This window comes from Zophobas morio, unplaced genomic scaffold (genome assembly GCF_036711695.1).
Source record: "Zophobas morio isolate AGI-343-1 ecotype UQ-CSIRO unplaced genomic scaffold, CSIRO_AGI_Zmor_V1 ptg000004l, whole genome shotgun sequence".
Lineage (NCBI taxonomy): Eukaryota > Metazoa > Arthropoda > Insecta > Coleoptera > Tenebrionidae > Zophobas > Zophobas morio.
Genome location: NW_026972109.1, coordinates 15,176,250 through 15,194,461, shown reverse-complemented (window position 1 = coordinate 15,194,461; position 18,212 = coordinate 15,176,250). Strand labels below are relative to the sequence as shown.

At 38.0% G+C, this 18,212-nt stretch overlaps 4 protein-coding genes across 5 annotated transcripts; 2 read left to right on the top strand and 2 right to left on the bottom strand.

Annotated features, from left to right (window-relative positions):
• The first annotated feature begins 1,089 nt into the window (after positions 1-1,089).
• Positions 1,090-3,103, top strand: LOC135142849 (uncharacterized). Its single transcript, XM_064074629.1, has 3 exons — positions 1,090-1,288; positions 1,341-1,596; positions 1,644-3,103. The coding sequence occupies exons 1-3, from the start codon at positions 1,231-1,233 to the stop codon at positions 3,085-3,087; spliced, it is 1,758 nt and encodes a 585-aa protein (XP_063930699.1). The 5' UTR covers positions 1,090-1,230; the 3' UTR covers positions 3,088-3,103.
• Positions 3,104-3,156: 53 nt separating this feature from the next.
• LOC135142839 (uncharacterized) lies at positions 3,157-6,706 on the top strand. The gene is made up of 3 exons (XM_064074617.1): positions 3,157-3,698; positions 3,756-4,023; positions 4,070-6,706. Exons 1-3 carry the CDS (start codon positions 3,635-3,637, stop codon positions 5,535-5,537), a joined length of 1,800 nt encoding a protein of 599 aa, XP_063930687.1. The 5' UTR covers positions 3,157-3,634; the 3' UTR covers positions 5,538-6,706.
• Positions 6,707-11,648: 4,942 nt separating this feature from the next.
• On the bottom strand, positions 11,649-12,531 carry LOC135142831 (uncharacterized). The gene is made up of 3 exons (XM_064074608.1): positions 12,356-12,531; positions 12,162-12,309; positions 11,649-12,091 (listed from the first exon to the last, which is right to left on the bottom strand). The coding sequence occupies exons 1-3, from the start codon at positions 12,516-12,518 to the stop codon at positions 11,692-11,694; spliced, it is 711 nt and encodes a 236-aa protein (XP_063930678.1). The 5' UTR covers positions 12,519-12,531; the 3' UTR covers positions 11,649-11,691.
• Positions 12,532-12,633: 102 nt separating this feature from the next.
• Positions 12,634-14,312, bottom strand: LOC135142766 (27 kDa hemolymph protein-like). Of its 2 annotated transcripts, none has more exons than XM_064074514.1 (5): positions 13,964-14,312; positions 13,775-13,920; positions 13,451-13,727; positions 13,228-13,375; positions 12,634-13,182 (listed from the first exon to the last, which is right to left on the bottom strand). In XM_064074514.1, the coding sequence occupies exons 1-5, from the start codon at positions 14,013-14,015 to the stop codon at positions 12,951-12,953; spliced, it is 855 nt and encodes a 284-aa protein (XP_063930584.1). In that variant the 5' UTR covers positions 14,016-14,312; the 3' UTR covers positions 12,634-12,950. The 2 variants fall into 2 exon arrangements, with proteins under 2 accessions (XP_063930584.1, XP_063930592.1); XM_064074522.1 differs by having other exon boundaries at positions 13,039-13,182; positions 13,232-13,375.
• Positions 14,313-18,212: the final 3,900 nt, after the last annotated feature.

The following is an 18,212-nucleotide window of genomic DNA, read 5'->3' as shown; positions in this document are numbered from 1 at the left end:
ATGGAGTGAGCCGTCTTGATTTAATCAACACAATAAATAGCCCCATTCATTAATTGTTTTGAATTACTCTATATAAGTACTTCCAAAAACCATAATGCATTGATAAACCACAAGTATAGAGTCATAATATTTTGCATATTTCGAAGAGGATTTATTAGGCAAAATTTTGAGTGACGTCATCAATTTTTTTAGAGGAGATAGACGAATCAATTTTGATTAACGATATATCATGCTTACCATATCCATGAAACCTTTCAGAGCATTCGGTTTTGGAGTTTCAAAATTAAATTGCAAAATGTTGTTATTCAATTTTTGATTTTTTTTCCAAAAATTCCACATGTGTACGGTGAAAACTTAAGACGGATTTATACACCACAGATGGCGTCATCAAATTGTTGGTGGGGATAATAAGACAAGTTTTGGTTGGCATTCCAAGTGGTACTTGCATGATATTCCTAATAAACCTACAAAATATGACAATCCATCTAGTAGTTTCGAAGATTATCTGTCTACTAAAAATCCGAACAGACGGCACACAGACATACAGACAGACGGAACCGGTGACTTATTTCTTCATTCATACTTTAAGGGTCATGGAAGGTCGAGAAAACACAAGAGGAAGGAGTCGGCCGATGGACTCGATCACCATACTTCCTTAGCTTACGCTCGAGAAGTAAAAATAAAAAACAATCTTTAAAAATTAACTTTAATATTAGTTAATATTTTTTAGTCCATACAGCTACAAAAGCGTGCTTTAGTATATATATTTTATTCCACGTGTTGTCCATTATTATAACTATAAATTACAGTGTTTTGACATTTGAAGATAAAGAAAATACAATAATGAAGATTGTATAATCTAACACTGAAATTTTGTTATAATACAAGAACAGAAACCTGTGTTTACTAAAATTTCAAATAAATGCTTCTAAATTTAGCATCGTAAGACCTAAGAAAAGAAGAACAAACTACATAAATTCTCCACAGACACACAGACAGCAGTATTTTCGAAGAAGTCAACTGATAACCACTAAGTATCATTTTAAGATGCACACAATTGAAAATAATCACACGTTGCTCTCATAAACAACTCGTTAAAATTATTCTGTTCCCGATAAATCCGAAGCGATAAGACGATCTTACCACACTCGACATGTTCATGAAAACATGTCTTTATGAGTTGTTTCCTTATTAATTGAAAGTCGTGTGATTTAAACCCACATTCCAAAAATGTTGATTAGTGTGATAATCACATTGCTGATTTACACAAGGTGCAGTGGAGATCAAGGTATACAATTTTTCGCTCAATATATAATAGGTACTATTAGCTGTGTTTTTAGAATACATACTCAAGAAACCAAAATGTAAAATTCCTAACTTAGAGCCGTTTAACGACGAAGTAAGAGACATAATGAAGCCGCAGTCTTACATAAGTTGCAACAAAACCGAGCTGTTAACTTTTGTGACGACGATCGACAATTCGGCCACACTGTATATTAAAGACGAACTTAAACCTCAATATGGTTCAAATATAAGTTGTTGCTATTCTTACGTAACTAGGAATGGAACTGCAGAAGAACCTGACACTGGAATCAAGTAAAAAGTAGCTATGTAGCAAACTCCTTCTAATTTTTCGTTTTTAGTATAATGGAATGCCAACCATTTGATAATCACGTGGTCCTTACTCATGATATCGTCAAAGTCGAGTGCCACCAATATGACGAAAATGAACCTCGACTGGTCTACGCAAACGTCCACAACCCCATCATTATAAAAGAATCAGTGAAAAATAAATTGAAAAGTTCCAACTCATCAAAATCATTCAGTGTCTTGTTTATAGTGATAGATGCCATATCTAGACTCAACTTCATTCGTACCATGAACCAAACCTACACTTATCTTCGTGACAACAACTTTATCGAAATGAAAGGTTATACTAAAGTAGCTGACAATACTTTTCCGAATTTTGGTGCCTTTCTTACTGGACTGGATCTAGCGACAATCAACGAAAAGTGCAAGCCGGAAACTGTTGGTGGTTTGGATAACTGTCCCATGATATGGTACGACTACAGTAACAAAGGGTACATCACTGCATACGCTGAAGATGCTAGCTACATCTCAACTTTCAACTTCAATAAAAAAGGTTTCTTGAACCCACCAACAGACTACTACTTTAAACCTTACATTGAAGCTTCCGAAACCCTTACGATTCGGTACAACAACTACATGCCTTATTGTACAGGTCCAGAGACGGCAGGTGAACGCATTTTGAACCTCGCCAAAGATTTCGCCACCACTTTTAAGGATCAAGCGACTTTTGGCATTTTCTGGATGAACACTTTCAGTCACAATGAATTAAACGCTCCGTATGTGATGGATGAGAAAATGAAGACCTTTTTTTCTGATTTGAAGAATGAGAAAATTTTTGATGACAGTATTGTCGTTGTGCTGAGTGACCATGGTATACGATTTGGCGAAATTAAAACTACCAGGAGTGGGTGGTTTGAGGAACGAACTCCACTTAACATGATTTCGGTACCTAAAAGGTTCAAACAGAGATTTCGTACCGAGTATCACAACCTAGTGGAAAATTCCAATAAGTTGACAAGTACTTACGACTTATTTTCGACTTTAAAACATATTTTAATTTTGTCGGGGAAGAACTATGAGGATAGAGAAAAATCGTCGTGTGGTAAATGTACTTCGTTGTTTACACGAATTGTATCGAATAGATCTTGTAGAGGTGCTGGGGTACCACCACAGTGGTGTACTTGTATGGGATATTTCAAGAGCATTGAAACGGATCATGCATACGTAAAAAATGTTACTGAGATAGCTATATCGAAGATCAATAGTACCAGTGCTTTGGATCCAACTTATTGTAAATCTGCTGAGTTGGATGATGTTTTAGCAGCCAGTATGTCCGAGTCTTTGGAAAACAATGATGAAAGATATTTGTTTGTTGTTTTTAGGACTAAACCGACCGCTGTTACGTTTCTCGCGACGGTAATATTTAAACGATTTGTTACTACTGAATCCGCTTTTTTTGTGAAAACAATAGATAATTTAGATTTGTGTATTAATTAAAAGTAAAGTTTCCCAATTTTTTTTTATAATAGCCCCTATATGTTAAAATATTCTTTATTTGATCAGTAAAATAAATTGCCTCATTCATTAAAATTTTGAAATGAGGTCATAACAGTAAAATATTGTATTGCAATTTTGTAAGTTTAACACGGATTCATAAACCACAAATGCAGGAGTATGTTATTTTATAGAGTTTTACTAGCTACGCGATATTCCTACCGCACTTACATATAAAATTTGACAACAAGGGGTCCATTCGACATGGGGACCCTATTACAATAGAACTTCCTTGATTTACGCTCTTGAAGTAATTAGCTTACGGTCAGGAAGTAAGTAATAAATCTAACGCGTGTCTTAATGGGGAGGAAGAATTTCCGTACGTACATAAGAACATTACAAGTTCAGAGATCGGCCGGCCTCGGTAAAAGTAGTACAATAACTAACGTATTAAGATCATTAAAAAAAAATCATAGATCATACAACGCAATAAAGTACACGTTAAGTGGTAATATATCTTTCACAATTTTGTGACTGTAGTCGCGAGTCAATGGGAAAATTATTCATCGTTTTGATATTTTTACCGATTGTGTATGGAATAAACTTTAAGAAAGGTAAGTAAGCATGCAGATTTTTGTATCAATCAATTTATCATTTCGCAATTATTTCAGACTATATCCTCGACAGTCCAAAATGTAAAATTCCAGAAATAGATCCTTTCAATGAGGAATTTCTAAAAATTCGTATGATAAGACGTGACCCCTACTTACGTTGCAATAAGACCGAAATACTAAGTTATGTGGACAGAAACAGCGACAATGTGACTGTGTTACATCTTAAAAAACCATTCCCACTTATAAACGGTACAAGAAGTTTCGATTGTTGTTACTCCTACATTACAAGAAAGGGCTCCCGGGATCTACCCGATGTTGGATTCAAGTAAAAATTTGTTTTCCGCTATCCCTTTTTTTATATAATTTTGTAGGACGTCTCAATGCATACCTTTTCAGAACGACACAGTCTTGACACAAGATACAGTAAACGTGACTTGCACCAAAAAATCTACAGTAATCTACCAAAACGTCCACAACATAATAAGAATAAACGAAACTATGATAAAAGAAAAGATGAGAAATGCTCCGCCTAAACCTCTCAGTGTCCTCATTATCGGCATTGACAGCATTTCTAGACTAAATTTTATTCGAACAATGCCACAAACGTATGCGTTTTTGGCCAAAAATAACTTTATTGAAATGAAAGGATACACAAAAATTGCCGACAACACCTATGAGAATTTGGTGAGTCTTTTAACAGGTCTCAGGTTAAACGAAATCCCCCAGAAGTGTCAAGATCAGAAAATAGGTGGATTGGACCGCTGTCCCATGATATGGAAAAACTTTAGTAGCAACGGTTACATCACAGCGTTCGTAGAAGATGCCATACGCATATCCACATTTAATTATAATAAAATGGGATTTTCAGAACCTCCTACAGATTATTATTTTAAACCCTACATGGAAGCTGCTGAAGCCTTAGGGGTGCGAATTTACCACAAACTGCCATACTGCGCAGGTCCAGGAACTTCAGCCGAACGAGTTCTGAATCTAGCTAGAGATTTCGTCACAACTTTTAAAAACCAATCAACTTTTGGCATTTTTTGGATGAGCAGTTTTAGTCACAATTATTTGAGGGTCCCTTATAGTATGGACAAAAAAGTGAAAGAGTTTTTTGCTGATTTGAAGAAAGAAGGAATTTTGAACAACACTATGGTGATTGTTTTAAGTGACCACGGGATAAGGTTTGGGGAGATTCGAAAGACTAGAGGTGGATGGTTCGAGGAACGAATGCCCATTAACATGATTTCCGTTCCTAGAACATTCCGACAGAATTTAAGTAGAGAGTATCAGAATGTGCGAAAAAACAGGAATAAACTCATAAGTACCTACGATATGTTTGTGACCTTGGAACATGTGTTAACGCTTTCAGAAACAGGTTACAAGAGAAAGGGTAGTTCGGCCTGTAAGAAATGTGTTTCGTTGTTAGAAGAAATTCCCAGAGATAGATCTTGCGAAGATGCAGGGATATCAACGGAATGGTGTACGTGCGGAGGGCATTTTCGACCTCTTGATATAAAGGATGATTTTGTGGAAAGAGCGGCAAACCACGCAATCGACAAGTTAAATAATTGGCCATTAGTTAAGGAAACTTGTACAGACGTGTTTTTGAGCAGGATTGTCTCAGCTAGTGTGTCCGAATCTATCTCAGATACTGGCACGAAATACCTTTTTCTTGTTATCGAAACCAAGCCCACAGATTTTTATCTTACGACGATTAAATTTAATCAAATTGTTCCCAAGAATTCTACGTTTTTTATTAGAGGCATAAATAACTATCCTTTATGCATCAACGACTATGATAATAAACTGAAAAACATTCAGAAGAAGCGCTCTTAAATTTTTGTGATGTAATCGGTGCCTGTGTATATTTATATGTAAAATTACACAAATGCTTACTATTATAAATGTACGGAGTGTCTCAGCTACAACTCCGCGGCATAATACATGTTGAGAGCGGATATAAATATTGGAAATCTGTAAACACCATTTTTTTAGCTTAATTTAGGACCGTTAAATTGCTATTAAAATGTTATACAACAATTACATATTTACTGAAATTTCAGTCATAAAAGAAATAAAATTTATTAACATACAAATAATAATACCTGACCGAACATATGTTAAATAACCACTTTTGAAACAGATCTTGTTGGCTATTAAATAATGTGCAAGTGCTTTATTTTACTCAACTTTAATTTTTGTATGGTTTCAGATTTAATTTTTTTATCAACTGAAAATCAAATAAATATCCAAGTGTTATATACCACTGCAATCGTAATTTAACGGTCTATCAAAATTCTTCAGAAATGTAAATTTGTACTTGGTTGAACTTCCTACTTTAAGCTAAAAACAACAGCGTTTACAGAATTTTAATATCTCTATCCATTCCCAAAATATTAGGCCGCGGAGTTTTAGCTGAGACTTTCTGCATATTCTAATGATCAACTGCATCGAGTAAATGTCAATAATCCTGCAACATGAACAAAAGACTTTGTAAAATATTACTGGAAATATTCTATTACTATAATTTTTATAATTATAAAACTAATCAAACACAAACTCAAAGTTCCATTTTTATTTCCCGACCGTAAGCTAAGGAAGTATTGTAATCGAGTCCATTGGGCAACTGGCTGCTTTCATATTTTGTCGATGGGTCATGATTCCTAGAGTACGAAAAAATGGGTCTCCCGTTTCTGTCCGCCGTTTGTGTTAACTTTTGTTAGACAGATAATCTTCGAAACTACCGGGCCGATTATTCTAAATTTCATATGTGTATTATGAATTTATGAGTATCATGTAGTTGGTAAATCGTTAACCAAATAACCAAATGTTTAATCGTCCCCACCAATAATGTGATGACGTCACTTCAAAATTGTACATAGTAAATGCGTTTTAAAATAACAAACCCCCACACGACTAGTTTATGAATCCATGTTGAGTTTTGACCCGAAACGTCCAAATTTTTGGAAAAAAAAAATCAGAACAAAACCGAATGCTTTGAAATCTTGCAGTTGTTTTAAAATTATTATAAGTATTGTTATTTTTTTTTTTTTCAAAATATGTATATTTGCTTATTCACCCAAAAAAAGGGATGAGACGTCAAAATTTTGCCAAATAAATTTTATCTAAAATGTACAAAATAAGGTATGATGAGTCTATACTTGATTTATTATTGTATTCATATTGTTTAAATTTACTTATATAGACTGACTCAAAAAAATTAATGAACGAATCAGTTTATTTTAAGGTTAAATTAGGAACTGCAAAACCGAAGGCTTTGAAATCTTGCCGACGTTTTGAAATTATTCCAAGCACAGTAAATTTTTAATCAAAATGTATCCGTTTATCTGCGCCAAAAAGTGATGACGTCATCTCAAAAATTTGCCTAATAAATTATCCCTAAAATGTGCAAAATATGTTGTGATTTATCATTGCGTTAATAAATTCTTAGATTTGCTTGTACAAGTGGCTCAAAAAAATAATGAATGAGTAACAATTTATATTGTTGATTAAACCAGGAACGACTCAATCCGTGTTCTCAGAAAATTTTGGGAATACAATACTATTATTTTTAGTATTGCAGTGCACCAATCCAACTTGATACACGTGTTCTTGCTAAAATATTGATAATAATAATAATTATAATCTTTATTGTCCAACGGAATAACCAACTATAGGACAAATAAATTAAGTAATATGTATAAATCAACTGAAAGTATGTATGTTGTACAATTAACAAAGGAAAATAAAAAAATGAAACATATGCAGCATTCTCAAGTGTTTATTTATGTTTATACATCGAAAGAATGTCACGTAGAAATTAGTTTAATTTGAATTAAACCATAATCGAGCAAAATGATGAATATTACAATTCTTATTTTATTATTATTATTATAAAGACGAGTTTTTCACATCTTCGAGAAAATAAGCTGACTCGTTCTTAATTTGACCAATAAAAAATTGGTAATGACGTCATCAACATGGATAATACTAGTCACAGCACAAAGAGTAGTCGCAGCGTATTACAATGCAACAAAAAAGGTAAAAACTGAAAACGGATTCGTACACTACAAGTATAGGAGTATATTCTTAATTTCTTATATAACATTAAAATTATTTTAAGATACAATTCAATGAAATAACGTCATCAAATTGTTGGTGGGGATGATTATCCAAATTTTCAGTAGTATTTAACCATCTGCATGATATTTCTAATATACGCACAAAATTTGACAACAATCGGTACAGCAGTTTCGGAGATTACTTGTCTAATAAAAATGGATACAGACACCAGACAGACAGACAGAAACTGGAGACTACTTTTTTCGTACTGTAGGGGTCATGAAACATTCAGAAAACATTCAAAATTGGGCATATTTTTGCACGTTTCCATACGGACGGGAAAAAGGAGCTTTCGATAGCAGCATTGAATATTATGGAGAGCGGTTTAGTTAAGACGTATCTACAGCCCCGAATCAAGAAACTAGGAATAAGGTCGTCACCTGCAGTAAACTTGTTGGAAAATTTTGCCATGATATTAATGAGTTGCTGTTCTTCTATGGACACAAAATTGAGGGGCAAGATATTATTTGTTAAGTCAGAAAGATCCATCGCACTGTCGGCTAAGTACGTCGTAGAAAAATGGTTAACAAAGCCGTTTACAACGTCAACAGGCTTAGAGAATGGCAAGAATCCTTGAAAACCGTGTTTGGAATCCTCGAAGTACCTTTCCTTTGGCTTAGAAATTTCCACAAATCCGCCGGGTTGCTTTTAGTATTTGTTTCCATTGTGTTTATGTAGGACTTGTAGCTTTACCAAGGTGCGCATACGCTTAAATTCGGACAAAAAATACGGAATCTTGCTTTTCAGCCATTTTCGTCTGTAGTATTCCTTTGTCTTCAGATTAGCTTTAATTTCAGGTGAAAACCACACCGGATATTTGGATTTACCATAGAGTTTTTTTGGTACATAAATGTCAAACGAGTCGTACAGATTTGAATAAAAACAGTTCATAATGTCATCCACATTAGTTGTATTTTCTAAAACTGTCAAGTCGATAGTACATAAAGCCTCATGGTACTTGTCTTCTTTGACCAAAGGATGATCACAGTGAGAAGTAGATATTGTCAAGTTATCAGTTATCACTGTTAGCGAGTATTAGGTCCAACACTCTACCAAGAGAGTTGCAAATGTGCCTGATGTTGAGAACGTTAATGAAGTGCTGTAAGCAGGAAGACTTATTGTTTTAGCCTGACAATCAATGTCGGGTATATTAAAATCCCCTATTATCAGGAAATCCTGGCCAAGTAGAAGTTGTTCCAAGGCTGAAGTGAAAATTTCAAGATCAGCCACAGAAACTGCTGGGGGAACATAAACAACCCCTAAAACTAAATTTAAAGATCTAAAACGAATTCTACACAAGACAATATGAATGAGACGGACAATATCGACCAGGAATGATTTATTAATAATTGTATATTACGTGTACTTGGATGCTATAGCAATAAGAACACTACCACCTCTAGATCGATTAACGCGGGCATGGTCACGATCACAACGAGTAATGGAATAATCATATGTTCATTATTGAAAACAGAATTATTCAGAAAATAACATAATATTTAGAACTTAAGTCCGAAGCGCTCGAGTATAACTGATGTATTTTAGAGTTTAACCTTTTGCATTTTGGTAGTATAACTCGAGTGAAGCAGTTACCTCGTTGGACTTATTCAGTTTTCCGGCCCAGCAGAAGACACAATCGTCGGAGTTCCATTTCAATATTATTATTTTTAAATCAGATTCTCAGTGTTTTAAACTTTAAAGATCAGGAAAGTTTGATCGCAGCAGACAGCCCTTGTCACGCCCAATTAAAGTTCACTCCTCATCCCTTGAAATTGTGCATAATATTGTCCGAAAGTTCAAAACTTTAAAAACAAATGATAAATACTCTGCACTAGCAGTATCCTGTGACCGGACTCCTAAACAAGTGGAACTTTACAAGGCAGTGAAAAATAATCTGGTTGCTTTGTATCCTGTTCAGATGACGTTGATGACATCATCGCAAAATTTTGTAAAGTAAAAACTCATTTGAAACACGCGCGTCGCAAGCTTCTTTACAAATTCGCAAAATCAAATTTTATATTTTTTTCAAAAATGCGCGGATATGTTTGATTGTACTTCAGGGGCGAGAGAAGTTCTCTCGAAACAACCTTCGACCAATTTTTCTTGAAATTGTTGATTACCCCTACTATCAAGTTTTTCGTCACCGACCTCTGCTTCGAAAATTAACAACAGCGTAACTGTCAAATGCATAAACCGATGGTACTTAGCCTAGGTTTTACTGTCAGTAGGGCCAACGTAATGCCACAAAACACTAACTTAACATCAGCTGCAAAGGCTGATTTTTGCTCGTCATTACTGATGTACTGTTGGCAGGCGCGGATACAGGATTTCGTTCAGGGGGGGGGGCAATTTTTGTGTGATTTTACCTATCTACCAGAAATTCGTTCTAAACGAAAAAAATTTATAAAATTTTAGCTAGTATACTCTTTTTCACATAACATGGGTGACATTTGGTTCTTTTCATTACACGTATAGTGTACAGTAGAACCTCGATAAACCTAATTCCTAATTGGGAAAAAAGTGTGTTCGGATTAACGATTTGTTCGGTTCAGCAATTTTCGCATAAGTCTGAAAGGCAATTGAATAACAACTTCATACACAACTGAAAACAAACTTCAAGAAATAAACCTAAATTTTATTAAACAAAAATTAAAGAATTCTTAAGCAACAATGGATAATAGATACATTCTAAAAAAATATTACTCCGTGGCCATAAACACGCTATCTTTTTGAAATAAATAACACCCCGGGATCTATACCCTGAAATTTTTCAGAATTTTTAGATGAATTTTTCAAAAATGAAATTTTCCATTATGTATTCGTATTACATCCATTATGCAAATTTCGAACCATTCTCGACGATTTTCGAAATTTAACTAAATATATTTTCTTGTAGATTTTGGACCTCAGAAGTCACTTCTGGCTTCATTTCTTCGATAACTTAAACCATTTTTCCAGAATCGTCCAGTTGAAATATCGCAATTTTTAAAAATTTCGAAAAATTTGAATTTCACAGCGAACTTTCCGAAAATATTGCTCCGTTACCATAAACATGGTATATTTTTGGAATCAGCACGTCGGGATATATATCCATGAATTTTTTCAGAATTTTTAGGAAAATTTTTCAAAAATGAAATTTTTCTCATGCAAATTTCGACCCATTTTCGACGATTTTCGAAATTTAACCAAATCCTTTCTCTTGTAGATTTCGGGTCTCCGATAACTTCATCCGTTTCTCCAGAATTAGTTAATTAATTCAGTGCTTTGAAATATCGCAATTTTTAAAAATTTCAAAATATTCCATACAACATATGCAGAAAGATCTTGCGTCATTTTTGGAAGTAGATGCATGTTTTCAAGTTCAGTTCGGATTGCAGAGTTTTTGTTCGGATTAAAGAGGCATCGACTTCAAATAGCCTCTGTTCGGATTACTGGATGTTGAGACAATCGTGAGTTCGGATTATAGAGGTTGTACTGTATTTACAAAATGAAATATGATTTCAAAATTTTGAAATTGGTCAAAATAAAGTACCTCGGTCGTGTGTCAGGGGGGGGCAATTGCACCCATTGCCCCCCCCCCCTGGATCCGCGCCTGACTGTTGGTAAAGAAACGATGTCATTAGTAACGTAGTTGCCTCGACTTTTATCAGGAAATTGATGCAAAATTCTCAATGAAAGCGACCGTCCCCTTAGCCCCCTTATGAACGCCGCTGTATTTATGTATCAAGTAAATAAATAGTTTTAATTAAAATATGTTCCTCAGTATTTACTAAACAGCATCATCGCTTGGTGTCAAATAAAACAACATTTTTTTTTTCTATAACTTTAAATTTACAAAATCTAACAACCTAAAAAATAAACCCAAACTTCAGTCATCTTCTTCCACTTTAGTCACAACTTCCTCGCTTTGCTCCTCTTCTCCAAACTCAACATCAAACAAAACTTGTTGAATCCTCATCCTTGCTATCGCGTTATCTCTAGGCCGCAACCTCTTCAACGCTGGCAAGCAACTCAACAAGAACTGCTCATCAGCGTCCATTTCTGTCACGTTTGAAGTACGACATTCATCACTGTGTTTCTTTTTCTTTACAAAAATATCAGGCGACAATGGATCCTCCTCCACGTGTTTTTTCTTCGCTCTATTACCCAATAAATCAGAAGCCTCTAACTTTTTTAAAAAGTCAATTCCAATATCTGATTCACAGTCAACATGTGACGTATCCTGAGTTTCCTCATCGTCCGTTTTAAAAGTTCCATCTGCTGAGATTCTGAAAATGAGGAGGAGCCAGTTAGAGAATACCTAAGCTCCACCCATACGGAAGTACCACGCCCACTTACTCCTTCGACTCGATATGAGGTATCAGAAACATCAGCCTCTTGTAGTATACCCACTTGATCACCTGCCCGGGATTGTGTTTGAGCGATCTCTGTATTTTAATGAACGAATCGCGCAACGAACGCCAGCGTTTTTTCACGACCTCGGCATCTACAAAGTGCGTGTTATGGCTGCCACTGGGTAGAAATCTTCTCACCTGCGACGTTGACAGCTTGAGCTACTTCTTGCCATTCTTGTTCGCGAATTCTAGTACTTCTGTAAACAGCTTTCGTTTTGTCGTAGATTGAAGGTCGTTGGCGTACGGCTTCAATGAGAATTTCTTCCATTGTTACTAAGCGTGCGTCAATGTCTGCGTCCATGGCGGCACGTAGCGGAACGAGACTTACGTGACGTCAGATGGATCGATTTGTGTTGACGGAACGTGCAGTGGCGGGGATTTGAAACGGTCAAAAGGAAGCGATTAATTTAAAAAAATTGTTCTCGTTGCTGCGCTAATTTATAATAACAGTAAGTGATTTTATTTCTATATATATTCTGAGGCGCTTACTTTGATCATTTCAAATAAAACATCCTGTATAAACAACATAGACGGTTGTAAGTATGGTTAATAAAAAGTTTAAAATGTAAACACTTGAAGACCCATGCTTCAGCCAATAAAATATACTTGTCAAAATTTGCGTGTGGTGCTGGTCGTTCTTTCGTGGTACCCTTAAGCCTACACCACGTCATACAGTTTTATTAATTTATTAAATATTTATAGCAGATAAAACCCAAAAAAAATTGGTTTCGAATTACTGCTTAGCCAAAATATAACATACATAACAGGCGACCAAAATGATTACAAATGTCACAACAATTCTAATAAAAATATCATTTCTATATCCAGATCTGGTCTGATAATTGACTTCGCACGACCAATCTCTTCTGAAGACTTTGAAAATGCCGTCAATTATATTAGCAGGAATACTTTTCTCGCATTTGCTCAGTTGTTCATAGAAACAAGACCGAATCCTCGTGAACGACCTAAAAACAATTTCAAGCACAATCTAGTGTAAGACTTTAACATACTTGCATCTTTGGTTGTCATCGTTAGAAACAAATAGTTGGTGTAAAATAACAACATATTCTGTATTGTTACCAACAGAATCCATTACGCATTCTTGAAGGTGTTCTTTTTGCACATTGAGACATTCGACTCCTTCGTAACCGATAAACACTAACAAAGTAATTTACATACACTGGTTCAAAGGTTAATTACCGTAGATTTAGAAAAACGCAAATAAAAACTTACTAGCAAGTCGAGTTCCGTCCTTGAGGCACATTTGTTTTATTAGATCCCCGGCAAACTTTAAACTTTCCTGAACAATCGCTTGTTCCGTGGAGTTTAAGCACGTTTTTACAGCATCGTATCCCTTTCTTAAACACTTATCAATCTGAGGGTACCTCAAGCAGTACTTTAGTACAACTTCGTCCATAGTGCCATTTGTTCTCGCAATATTTAATTCGTGTTGTACTTCTGCAATATTAAAGTGTGTCTGGGTACACATGTTGAGTTCGAATGTCGTATTCTTAAAAAAAGGTCGGAAATAGTTACAGTACTATGAAGTACACGTACCATTAAAAAAGAAAATGTTGTGTTGGCGCCATTTTCGTTGCATTTGTCGTTAATAAAAGTCTCAAGCTCATCTTTAGAATTGGTGAATTCGTTGTTAAGGTCTAGATCTAGGTTAAAATTAAGGCTGGAAGTACTAAAAGTACCGCCTAATACATAAGTTAGTTTCGAAAAGTACTTTTGTGCACTTACCAATTAACAGTGCGACGACGAAGATCACATACATGTTGCGTTTTATGCTCATGCAGTTGTTTTATCCAAGGTAGTACGGTTTAATTGTAGTTACGACAGTCGTTAAAAAATACTAGTTTAATTTCTCCATAGTGAGCGTAGTATTATGTAGTTACTCACGCACTAGTTAAGTGTCAAGAATTTTACCTGATAATATTAAAATTACTTTGTTCTTGCAATTAAATCGTTAAAGTTATCACTGTCTGATACCTTCACAGCCAGTCCCGTTTCCCCGTTAGTCGCCTTTTACGACAGGTGGGGACGACCCCGGGACTATTCTACCCTGGCCCCGGACAGGGATTAGTTTTGTCTCCTTGACACAAAAATTAATTTAACACAAATACCTACTTATTTAAATTGGGTTTTTAATTTTCTTAGATATACTTATTTGTCTATATTGCAACACGTCGCCGATAGCAGCAAAAACATTATGGATATAAAATAGTATGAACTGTTTACACACCTGTTCCTATCGCAACTCTCTGTCGCAAAATAACTTTATTACGCAAAAATAACCATCACTAATCTACAAAAATCTATAGTAATTAGTTTTCCTCGTTTTTGTTTACACTTGTGGCGAGCAAGTTGCCTGCGCTATAGGCAACCAACCGTACGCCTGCAAAGAACACCGCTAATTGGCTGGCGTACCACGCAGAAGCGAAAACGAGAAGCGAGACTAGAAAAGGCCTGATGGAAGCACAACTCGCTCTCTCCGCCATCGTCCACAAAAGCAGCAAGATCACAAGAACACCGCGCTCCTCGTCGCCGCAGAGTTCCAACACAACCACGTTGCTTAAGTGTCATTCGTTGTAAATATGTGTACATAAATAAATCCATACCAAAAACATCCACAACTGGTGACCCTCGACGAAAGAAGAAAACGCAACAACACAGAACAGGCACCGATTGACAAGCAACATCATGACGAACGCTGAACGAATCGCCCAACTCGAAAAGGAACTCGCAGACGCTAAGGCCGCCCTGGAATTGGAAGCCATGCAAAAGCAGATCGCGACATTGACGGCAACCGTAGAACGCCTAGTTACCGACAGAGGACGCGGCTATAATACAAACAAATATGGCCGCAACGGACGTCACCGCTCGAACTCGAGAAGCCGGACACGTGTCAACGAGAATAAGGGGTTATGTTATTACCATGAGACATTCGGCGAAAAAGCCCGGAAGTGCCACCAGCCCTGCAACTATTCGGGAAACTGATTTCCCCGTCGGCACTCGAGGCGGTGCACGACGGTACAAAACAGCAGCAATATCGCCTTTTTGTAACGGACCCGAGCAGCGGAATCCAATTCCTAATCGACACCGGAGCCGAGATTTCAGTCATTCCAAAAGCCTTTTCAGGTAAGCAACGTCCATGCCCCACTGAAACGGTGCTTTTTGCAGCAAACAACAGCCAAATTCGGACGTACGGCCGCAAGCTAATGTTGCTCGACTTCAAACTCCGAAGACCGCTGAAATGGGTATTCATAATCGCAGACGTCAGCAAACCCATTATCGGCGCGGACTTTCTCAACCACTACCATTTGCTCCCCGATCTACGCAATCGAAAACTTATTGATGCATCGACACTGCTGTCCACATCAGGAATTCTCGCACCGTGCACACCACCCAATATTTCAACCGTGGCCAAAACTTCGCCGTACCACGAGTTGCTAGCGAAATTCCCCGAAATCACACGCCCTCGACCACCAGGCACAATTCCTGGAACGAATACGGCCCATCACATTTTCACTTCGGGACCTCCAATCGCTGAAACTCCCCGACGACTGTCGCCAGACAAATTAAAAGTGGCAAAAATGGAGTTCCAGTTCATGATGGAGCAAGGTTGGTGCCGACCGTCAAAAAGTCCTTGGGCCAGTCCGCTACACTTGGTGAAGAAAAAGCAGCCTGGCGAATGGCGCCCCTGTGGGGATTACAGGCGCCTGAACAGTGTCACTGTGCCAGACAGCTACCCGATCCCTCACATTCAGGATTTCTCGTTCCGACTGGAGGGAAAACGAGTCTTTTCGACCATCGATTTAGTACGGGCCTACCACCAAATCCCAGTAGCTGAGGAGGATATACCAAAGACCGCAGTGTGCACCCCGTTTGGATTGTTTGAGTTTACCGTAATGACATTCGGTCTGCGAAATGCGGCTCAGACTTTCCAACGACACTTAAATTCCGTTCTAAGTGATTTGGATTTCTGTTTCAGTTACATTGACGACATTCTGGTATATTCAAGTGACGAAACTGAACACTTACAACATTTAGAAATCCTTTTCCGGCGTTTACAACAGCATCACATTGTAGTCAATCCGGCAAAGTGTGTGCTGGGCGCCCCCGAGGTTGAATATTTAGGGCACACCATCACGGCAAGAGGAACTCAGCCCCTAGCAAGCAAAATCTCAGCCATGCAACAGTTTCCGAAACCTAAAACTGTCAAAGATCTTCGACGTTTCCTGGGTATGCTAAATTTCTATCGAAGATTTCTAAAGAAGGCGGCTGAAGCACAGGCACCCCTGCACGCGTACCTGAAGGGCGACAAGAAGAACGACAAGACGCCGATACAATGGACTCCAGAAACAGAAGCGGTTTTTGAGCGATGCAAAGGAGAGTTGGCTAGAGCTACACTGTTGGTACACCCCGCCGATTACGCTCCCTTGAGACTAACCACCGACGCGTCAGATGTAGCTATTGGAGCTGTACTTGAACAGGAAGTTGAGCAAACATGGCAGCCATTAGGGTTTTTCTCAAAAAAACTGAACCCAGCTCAACGAAACTACAGCACCTACGACCGCGAACTACTGGCAGTTTATGAAGCGATCAAATTTTTCCGGCACATGGTTGAAGGCAGAAATTTCTCAATTAGAACTGACCACAAACCGCTGGTGTACGCATTTCACCAAAAATCCAGCAAGGCGTCACCCCGACAACTGCGACATTTGGATTTTATTGGACAATTTTCGACTGAGATCACTCACGTGACAGGTGACCAGAACCTTGTCGCGGATTCCCTGTCCCGAATCGACGAAATCACCACTCCAACAATAATAGAACCTCGAGACCTAGAGAACGAACAAGAGACTGACCCAGAATTCCTCGAGTTACGAAAAACTCCAACGACAGGCCTCCAGCTTAGGAAGCTCACTCCCACAGATTCTGAGGTACCCATATGGTGCGACATATCAACCACGAACATTCGGCCATACATACCACCCCGTTTTCGCCGAAGGGTTTTCGACAAGTACCACAGTTTTTCCCACCCAAGCGGAAAAGCCACGTACAAACCCATCAAAACCAAGTTCGTATGGCCCCGGATGGAGCGAGACATTAAACAGTGGGCTCGAACATGCCTAGCTTGCCAAAAATCCAAGGTAAGCCGTCATGTAAAAACTCCTTTTAATTCCTTTGACCCGACAGACCAACGATTCGAACACATCCACGTAGACATCGTCGGTCCACTGCCCACATGCCAGGGATATCGATACTGTCTGACCATGTCCGACCGATTTACTCGATGGCCCGAAGTCGCCCCCATGGAAGACATGACTGCTGACACCGTGGTCAAGACACTATACGCATCCTGGATCGCGCGTTTTGGATGTCCGCGACGAATAACGACAGACCAAGGAAGGCAGTTCGAGGCAGCCATCACGACGAGTTTGATGAACCTGTTGGGAATTAAACGTTGCCGAACAACACCATACCGGCCACAGAGTAATGGCCTCATCGAGAGGTGGCACAGGACAATGAAAGCTGCGATAATGTGCCAAGAGAATGAGAACTGGGTTGACTCACTTCCAACTGTACTCCTGGGCCTACGTACCGCCATTAAGGACGACCTGAAATGTTCGCCAGCAGAGATGACGTACGGTACCCAGCTTAGTATTCCGGGAGAGTTCTTCTTTACGACAAACGATGTCTCAGCTGAACCATTCACATTCGTAGAGAAGTTGAAGCTACAAATGGAACAACTACGACCAGTCCCAGCTTCACACCATGACAGGCGACGCACATTTGTCCACCCAGAGCTGGATACATGCAGCCACGTATTTCTACGCGACGACGCAGTACGAAGACCGCTGCAACAACCATACAGCGGACCACACCCAGTAACATCTCGAAGGGGAAAAACGCTAACCATTGTTGTACGAGGCAAGCCAACAACTGTCAACATCGAGAGAGTCAAACCAGCATTCCTTCCACAAGA

Coding starts and splice junctions, on each gene's coding strand:
- LOC135142839 (XM_064074617.1), top strand. CDS start 3,635: ATGGGAAAATTATTCATCGTTTTGATATTTTTACCGATTGTGTATGGA. Junction 3,699..3,755: donor TGGAATAAACTTTAAGAAAG/GTAAGTAAGCAT, acceptor CAATTATTTCAG/ACTATATCCTCGACAGTCCA. Junction 4,024..4,069: donor CTACCCGATGTTGGATTCAA/GTAAAAATTTGT, acceptor ATAATTTTGTAG/GACGTCTCAATGCATACCTT.
- LOC135142831 (XM_064074608.1), bottom strand. CDS start 12,518: ATGGACGCAGACATTGACGCACGCTTAGTAACAATGGAAGAAATTCTC. Junction 12,310..12,355: donor TCAAGCTGTCAACGTCGCAG/GTGAGAAGATTT, acceptor CGCACTTTGTAG/ATGCCGAGGTCGTGAAAAAA. Junction 12,092..12,161: donor CCTCATATCGAGTCGAAGGA/GTAAGTGGGCGT, acceptor CCTCATTTTCAG/AATCTCAGCAGATGGAACTT.
- LOC135142766 (XM_064074514.1), bottom strand. CDS start 14,015: ATGAGCATAAAACGCAACATGTATGTGATCTTCGTCGTCGCACTGTTA. Junction 13,921..13,963: donor CGTCGTCGCACTGTTAATTG/GTAAGTGCACAA, acceptor CTTATGTATTAG/GCGGTACTTTTAGTACTTCC. Junction 13,376..13,450: donor GGACGGAACTCGACTTGCTA/GTAAGTTTTTAT, acceptor TTACTTTGTTAG/TGTTTATCGGTTACGAAGGA.
- LOC135142849 (XM_064074629.1), top strand. CDS start 1,231: ATGTTGATTAGTGTGATAATCACATTGCTGATTTACACAAGGTGCAGT. Junction 1,289..1,340: donor AAGGTGCAGTGGAGATCAAG/GTATACAATTTT, acceptor CTGTGTTTTTAG/AATACATACTCAAGAAACCA. Junction 1,597..1,643: donor GAACCTGACACTGGAATCAA/GTAAAAAGTAGC, acceptor TTTCGTTTTTAG/TATAATGGAATGCCAACCAT.